Here is an 8835-nt window from a genome sequence, read left to right as displayed (position 1 = left end):
GGGGGTTCTGGGAGTAGAAAACTCCTTCAAAATCACACAAGAAGTCACAGTTCGTTTAATCCTGTTGTTTCACCATTTTTTATACAAAATATATCTCCATTTCTAACATTAATAATGAAAGTGTTAAATTCTTCAGTAAGAAACAAATAAAACAAATTTTCCTCATTTGGTATCTCAAAAAACAATATTCCATTTTATATAGAAATATGACTTATTTAGATGGTCATTGTAAACATATAGTTTTAAGCAGTCATGGGCAAACTGTAGCCAACAGGACTTTCTGAATGACCAAGTGAAAACTGACCCTGTGTGGAGTCATATCTCATGTGGTCCACTTCTCAAAACAGGTTACCAACACCTGGTTTGGAGGCTACACTGAAAGACATTTCTGTCATGTTAATGGTAGTTTAGTGTGAGGGTTGGAACCAGATTAAGAGTTCGGCCAAACAAATGTCAAATCTATTATCAAACTGATAACAGTCACATATTAAAAAATCAGTGTTGAAAATATGAAAATATTAACCGATTCATGTGATAAACCAACAAGGAAAAACATTTTAGTGTAAAGAAGAAGAAGAAAAACAGAGAGACCAAAACTATAAGCAGTTTTATCTTATATTAAAGTAATTATGCCATGATTAAAATTTTAATCAAATTCTTAAGTGAATAATAAATGGATATGAGTTATAAAATAAGAACAGTAATAAATGAGTAAAGACTAAATATCTAGTGTGTGTGTGTTTATTTGGCTAGAACAAAAATACAACTTTATGATCTAAATGAAAATCTTCCATCAAAAATCCATACTAGTCTTTGTATTCTAAACACCAGCTAAATAACAACAAGGATATTTTACTTAATTCTTCATTATTTTCAAAATGAATTGAAACAAATAAAAGGCAGTATATTTAATATAAATATGGTAACAAAAGGGTTAAAGTGATCTAAATTAATGCCATCAGAATTTCAGGTTGACTGATATGTTCCAAATAACATCTTAATAATAACAAATGTATTTTACTTAATTCTTCATTACTTCCAAAATTAATTGAAACAAACAAAAGAAAGTGCATTTCAAGAGAAATAGGATACGGAAAGGGTTAAACATTTCTAAGTTTTTGATTAACTGAAGCATATGAACAGGGTAGATGCTTATAAGAAAAACATGATTAGAAAACAAAGAAAATGCCTGATAAAGTTTCGATGGAGAAAATCAGGAAAAGGAATTGTTTGTTGCCTTACCATGTTGAGATTCTGGTATGCCAACCGTCACACCATTGTGATGGTAATTCGTAGCTGCTTGATTGTGATCGTATTGTCGAGAATCCTCTTTTTTCATGTCAATAACTTGAACTACTTTACCATTCGATAAGTCCATCGGATTATCAAATCCGTTTTGAGCCATACGTCCATTTATTAAAGTCGTCCTTGGATGTACCAAGTGATTGTCAAGGTGTTCTGTGATTACTTCCTGTAAGTGAGGTTGTGGCAGCAATCCAGAGGAGTCTGTGACAGACTCCATCCCTGGCGCCGCAGTGGTATATACAATGTATCCAGCCTCTGATGTACAAACAGACCCCGGCAGTCCATGATTGGAACTCGTATACATCAACTGAGCTCCAGTTTCGGTACTGTTCCCAAAAGCATACAAGAAGCTGTTCTGAAATGGAGAAAAAAACAACAGAAATCAATGCAAGTGATTATAAAAGAAAGAAAATTTCTTAAAAAAATTAAAAATAAAATAGACAGGTGGTTGAACGGTTGCTAAGCAACTTTCACAATGTTACCCCAACAGTATTTTCTTCCCCACCTCCATCCTGCACACAAATCATCATCATCATCATCATCATTTAGCGTCCACTTTCCATGCTGGCATGGGTTGGACGGTTTGACTGGTGTCTGGGAAGCTGGAGAGGTGTGTTGTGTTTGTCCCTGCCACACACACACGACAACTGGTGTTGGTTTGTTTATGTCCCCCTAACTTTACAGTTCCACAAAATGAGACCAATAGATTAAGATAAATACTGAGTTTGATTTGTCTGACTAAAGCCCTCTGAGGCAGTGCCCCAGCATGGCCACAGTCCAGTGACTGGAACAAGATGAAAAAAAAATCAGAAAAAGAGAAGCAACTAAAATAGATAAAGTTTCTCTCTCTCTCTCTCTCTCTCTCTCTCTCTCTCACACACACACACACACACACACACACAAACACACACTCTCCCTCTCTTTCACATACACACACACTTTCTCTCTCTCTCACACACACTCTCTATTTGTGTTGTTTCCTTTCTCTCCTTAAATTCCCCCTCCCCTCTTCTTACTCTTCTCTTCCATCTCTCTCTTTCTCTTTCAGTCTCTGTCACACTCTTTCACTATCTCTCTTTCTCTCTCTCACACACACACATACACTCTCTCTCTCTCTCCTCTCTCTCTCAGCGTTATTTCCTGTCTCTCCTTAACTTCTCCCTCCTCCCTCCTTACACCTCTCTCTCTCTCTCTCTCTCAGTCTCTGTCTCTCCCTCTCTCTCTCTCTATAAACACACACAGCAACAGACAGACTGTTGCTGTCACTTGTGTGAGGCAAGTCTATCATTCTACATTCAAGTAGAACTACTTAGGAAAAATAAAACAAACAAAAAAATAATACTTCATTCACCCTTTTAAAAAACACAAAACATTATCAATCCTTATAACACAAGATAATGAATGAATGAAACTTATTAGAATAGTAATTTCCTTATGAAAGTCTGGAAAAATAATTCTGTTTGTTTTAATACGTTCATTGTTCAATGTTTGGTTATGAGGGGAGGGGGGAGGCAATGGTGGTTATTGTTTTGTTAAAGTAATTGTTTTTAGAGATGAAGGCACCCCCCACCTCCTATAGCTACTTCACTGTGAAGTTAATTGATTCAACCAAATTAATATACTTATTACAGCACTGCAGACCTATCCACCCACCGACCCCACTTTACAGAAGTGTCAAACCTCCTAATCAGGGTTGTTTTATAGCATGGACACAACGAGCAGTTTACCCAGACACCTCACAAGTCTAGGGATCCAATTTTAATTTATCAAGCGAAAACGAAATTGTGATGGCATCTGTACCCAGCGATGCCTTTCTGGCACTTGTGCCCGCGGCATGTGTAAGGACTTTCGAGCGAGATCGTTGCCAGTGCCCCTGGACTGGCTCTTGTGTGGGTGGCACATAAAATACACCATTTTGAGCGTGGCCATTGCCAGTACCACCTGACTGGCCTTCGTGCCGGTGGCACGTAAAAGCACCCACTACACTCTCTGAGTGGTTGGCATTAGGAAGGGCATCCAGCTGTAGAAACTCTGCCAAATCAGATTGGAGCCTGGTGTAGCCATCTGGTTTCACCAGTCCTCAGTCAAATCGTCCAACCCATGCCAGCATGGAAAGTGGACGTTAAACGACGACGATGATGATGATGATGAATGCTATGGTTTGCTCCTCAATAAATAAATACTAGAGGGTCCAGTGCACTGGATAGCCCAAGGGATGGGGTTATAACCCCACTAAGACAGCCCTGCTAATAGTCTCAAATGGCCTTCTTGATCAACAACATCAATAACAAACAAAACAACACCCTTTAAAAGATGACCCTTCTGGAGTCAGAAACCACAAGGTCCAGTTGTGGTGCAGTGTGAGGACTTGTATACCTCAATGGCCTTAAAACTATGCCAACGGGGTGCATGCTGGACAGGTCAAAGAATAGAGGCCAGGCTAATATGGACACCTATTCCCTGAGGTAAAAATGGGTTGGCACAGAGGTAACACTCATGCCGAGACAAAAGCCAAGTTGAAGAAGCATCAATGACAATACAAAACCAAGATGAGCTGGGAGAGGAAGGCCTTCCTTTAGGGAAATATCTGAAGCTACAGGGAGGCCAAAAAATAACTTTAAAAAATAACTGGAGGTGAGATTCTGAAGCAGAGCTGAAAACGCAGAAAAGCCATCCCGGAACTGAGAAAAGTTGTTGATGGGTAAAGTTCGTTAAGGAGCAAAAGGCTTTAGTAACGATTGTTGTTAGAAAGTTCTACCTCAACAGTTATTGACCTAGATTACGGCTTCATGCATCTGGAATAGAATAACAATTACCACACACATACTTTCTAGATCACATCCCAAAAGGCTCTCCAACTCACTTGTGAACCCTGCCCCACTTTTCTTTCCACCAACTCTCTACTTTGACCACCAAAATACTGTGTTCCATTCTTGTCTCATCTGCTGCTGCTGTTGTAAACACTTTCTGTTTTATAAACAATGTAATATCCCCCCACCCTCACTCCCTTCATACATCTCTATCTAACCCACCACCACCACCACCATCCTCAGGGTGTCTTTCACTACAGACTTTATACTAAAACAATTCAGTAAAGTTTCCCCTATCCCCAAAACTCATGAGGAATCCCTCCCCCTGCTTACATCTCCCCCCCCCCAGTTATTTTGTCTACAAAGCTTCAAGATACGCATCAATCATATCAGTCTCACGACTAAAGAACAAATCCTCAACAGCTTTGCTCTGCTTCTCAATGTGAGCAGTACTTAGCCCTGGCGGCGGGGGAGGAAACAATTTCATATGGGTTAGTGGAGGGGGGTTGATACATACACCTGTATAGTTTGTTTTGTTTTTTTAAGTTTTTTTCTCCCATTTGAATTTTAACATACAGAAACATTTTTCATTTGTGATATTAGAATAAACTGCTTCTTAGCCACAATCACAACAACAACAACAACAATGGACTTCGAAACATGAAGAAATCATCATCATCATTTAACGTCCGTTGTCCATGGACAACAACAAGTGCTCAACCACACAGCCACCCCTGCATTTATCCATACTTTATGTGTTTATAACATTTGTATGTCAGCAAGATGCCAAGCTGGCAGAAACGTTAGGCACCGGGCGAAATGCTTGGCAGTATTTCGCCTGTCTTTAAGTTCTGAGTTCAAATTCTGCCGAGGTTGACTTTGCCTTTCATCCTCTCAGGATCGATAAATTAAGTACCAGTTGCATACTGGGTCGATCTAATCGACTGCCCCCCCCGCTTCCCAAAAATTTCAGGCCTTGTGCCAAGAATAGAAAAGAATATTTATACATCAGCAGTGTTTATAATATTATATATTCATCATCATCTCGAATCAAATTCCCAGCCATCCTCTTCATGTAGAGTGGTATAAGCTCCAGGTCTACCAAGCCAAAGTGTAATGAGGCAATATATTTATTATGCTGTTGTTTTCTTTTAATTGTTTTAAATAATTAACTCCAATATAGCTTCATTGTTTAACCAAGCAGAAGAAGCGGGGGAATTCCTGTTTTTCCCATAAACTAAACGACACATTAAGTAAGTGTTAAAAATTAATAATTAATTCCTTTGTTACCATATTTCTAATGAATTAATTTTGAAAATAATGAAGAATTTAGTAAAATAATCATCATCATCACCATTTAATGTCCATTTTCCATGCTGGCATGGGTTGGATGATAACTTTGTCGTTCTTAACCGTTTTATTACCACATTTCTCTTGAAATAACACTGCCTTCGTTTCAACTAAGATGGAAAATATAATGAAGAATTTAGTAAAGCAAGTGTTTGGAAAATAAATTAATAGGAAATTTTCATGGAAGGTTTTGATTTGGTTCCCTTTAAAACCGGAAGTTGGAATCCTGCAACCAGAGATGGGTCTCAGACAGATTGGTATCAATTGGGTAAATCAACGTTTTGTGACCTTTTTTTCTTAAAAGCAAATTTTTTCTTAAGCAATTTTCCAATGCTTTCGTCATTCATCATCCAGTTACATTTTAACACATTCTAAGTTCAAATGTTGCTGAGGTCAACTCTGCCTTTCATCCTTCTGGTAGGGGTCAATGAAGTAAATACCACACAAGCAGCACAGATTGACCTAAATAGCCTAACCCCTTTGTGTGCTTTGTCCCTTCCGTCAGGCAATCCTCTTTTTTTTTTTTTTGTTATCAGCTCAGTTATTTGTGGCTATATTCCTGATAATGATGGAAGTTGGTTTGACCCATATAACAATGATGACGACTAAGATGATAATGATAACGACAACGATGACGACGAAGCTAATGACAGTAATGATGACAATGACAACTGATATGATGTCTGATGATTTCAAACTGTCATAAGGTGTTGATAATGAAGACAAAGTGAAATCTATGGCTTACAATTCTTCTAATTTCTCTAATTTCAAAATGCACATCTCTCCAAATTGTCCCTTATGCTTTATACTTCAATCTGCTTTGAATCATTTTGAGCTGTGCTCATATTTTAGGTTGTGGCTGCGGGCACAGGCATGGCTGTGTGGTTAAGAAGCCTCACTCCCAGCCATGGGGTTTCAGGTTGTATCAAACAAGTGGTGTCATTTGTTTCCAATCTTCCAGAAAGACATGTCTGGCCATGGGGAAATGTTACCTTGCTTGGAAACAAGTTTGGGCTAGAGAGGGGAAAGGCATCTGGCTGCAGAAAAATCCACTGCAATGAATTCCATCTGACCCATGCTAGCATGAAAAAGTGGATGTTAAAATGGTGATGACAACGCCAATGACAACAGTGATGACTGACATCAAAACGAAAAAGATATCAAAAACAGACGCAGAACACTTAAAAGAAGGAATATATAATGATAAAAATAAACAAGGAAAAAAGTGTAATAATGACAATAAACAAAGTTTAAGAGACTGAAAGTGTAAACCACTTCACAGATGTAAAACAAGCAGAATAAACAGAACCCCACAAATGAAATCAATCTTTAACGTATTTGTACAACAACACTGACCGACAAAAGCTGAACAAAGACAACACAAACAGTCGTAAGAGTAAAAGGAATACGAGAAGGATTTAAGAGTAGAAAAGTCTGAGGAGGAAATTCTAACGGAAGAAATGGTTAACACTTTTGGTAGCAACCCAGCTGTGACCGTCCTTGGTCCTCTGGTGCAAACTTTCTGTTTTAACCCTTTTACATTCAGATTATTCTGTAATACTTTTTTTATTCACCTTTTTTAAAAATTAATCTTGCATTATTTTGTATCTTTGAAATTTTGTTGATGTGATTGTATATTTTATAATGGCATTGAAGGGTAGGTGTGATAGGCTGAATCTGGCAGACTAGATCATAAAACAGGGAGCATATTTGGGCTGGACAGGGCCAGTTTAAATAATGAAAGGTTAAAGTAATCAAACTTAAAACTTCCCGTCAAAATTCAACATTAATTTATGTTCTAATCACCAGGTTTAATAACGGCAAAGTTATTCCATGAAATTCTTCTTTACTTCCAAAGTTTATTGAAGCAAAAGTTGCATCTTTCAAAAGAAATATTGTAGGAATAAACAACAATAAAAATTGTAAACTTGGTCATTGTGAAACAATGATAATGGATGCTAGCAACAATATCACTGGGATATATATATATATATATATATATAGCAGTCATAGTAATTACAAATGAAATTAGATATTCCCTCAGAACCATTTATACTAGAATATCAAAACCCAAACAATGTGGGAAACAAATAGAAAAAATATAGAAAATTACAGGAAAAAAAATCTCTTAAGTGGAAATATAAAAGACATGAATGAAACAAAAAGGAGAGACAAATACTACAGTTATGTAACAAAAATATGAAAGTTCTTGAGAGCAAAGACTGACCGAAACAAGAAGAATCCTTATTTGAAAAGGGATAATTTTTTGAGCAAAACAAACAGTTGAACTCAAAAAGGTTTTTTTTTCATCAAGAATTTGGTAAAATGACTGCAGCACCAACAACAAGAGAAGCAGAAGAACTTGTAGGAAAGAGTCTGAAGAACCAGAGGAATGGAAAAGAGGAATAAACAAAGGAAATTCTCAGAACTGACTGAGAAGTGAAGAATTTAAAACCAAAATCAAAGAATTTTTGATGACAAAACCAAAGTCATCCTACCAGAAATTATTAAATATATGAAAATGAATCAGAATGCAAAAATCTACAGAATAAGTGGAATTTATGAAGGAATAATCACACTGAATGGAAAGAAGTGGAACAAAAATATTGGTGAAAGTTATTTTTTCTGATAATTCTAATGATTAAGCCATGACAAATAAAATGTTACAACTTGACAATCAAAGACTAAATGTTATTGGCTAAGTTTCAGCGCTAGAAATTGCTGCTGCCCACCACATTTTCTGGCATACAAGTCAAATTCTCCAGACCAAAATTTATAGCCAAAAACATTTAGATTATTTACATTATTTACAATTGACTTGTCCTCATCTTGTTTGTTAACATCTTGTCCTCATCTTGTTTGTTGTTAACACAATGTTTCAGCTGATATACCCTCCAGCCTTCATCAGGTGTCTTGGGGAAATTTCGAAACTGGGTTCTCATTCCTAAAAGAGGATTGGAAATTCCATGTGAAATGCAGAAGGAATTGAAAATATGAGGAATGGCGTTTGAATGTTTTCACTAGATGTCTACCCCATACAGTATGTTGACTTGTAGGCCAGAAAATACGGTAGTTCCAAACCAACCCTGACAGACAGGGGAACTATGAACAAAGACATTCCAACCATGGCACTCCTTTTTTTATCTATTTGTATCCCCCACCCCTACCCTATGCTTACATCCAATAGGATCTCCCAGAGTTTCTAAAAACACAAAAAAAAGTGGCATGTGATATGAAAGACTTTTGGCTGCTATTTCTAGCAGGTCAAGAGACAATGTAAATGCAGTGTTGCTGTTTCATGGCACCAAGAATATATTTCACAGAGTGTTGTCTTCAAGAGAAGAATTATGGAAACAAAAAAAAAAAAAAA

General features: G+C 37.1%; 1 protein-coding gene across 4 annotated transcripts in view; it reads right to left on the bottom strand.

The window, feature by feature from the left end:
- LOC106876047 (recombining binding protein suppressor of hairless) overlaps positions 1 to 8835 on the bottom strand; it is a 137888-nt gene that overhangs the window by 65776 nt on the left and 63277 nt on the right. For all 4 annotated transcript variants that reach the window (XM_014924434.2, XM_014924431.2, XM_014924432.2 and 1 more), the window contains exon 2: positions 1243 to 1660. In XM_014924434.2, the coding sequence (XP_014779920.1) occupies positions 1243 to 1609 (367 nt within the window). In that variant the 5' untranslated portion in view covers positions 1610 to 1660. The remainder of the gene's footprint in view (positions 1 to 1242; positions 1661 to 8835) is intronic.

Source organism: Octopus bimaculoides, chromosome 25, assembly GCF_001194135.2.
Source record: "Octopus bimaculoides isolate UCB-OBI-ISO-001 chromosome 25, ASM119413v2, whole genome shotgun sequence".
Lineage (NCBI taxonomy): Eukaryota > Metazoa > Mollusca > Cephalopoda > Octopoda > Octopodidae > Octopus > Octopus bimaculoides.
The sequence above is the reverse complement of the archived record's forward strand: the minus strand, read 5'-3'. Positions and strand labels throughout refer to the sequence as shown.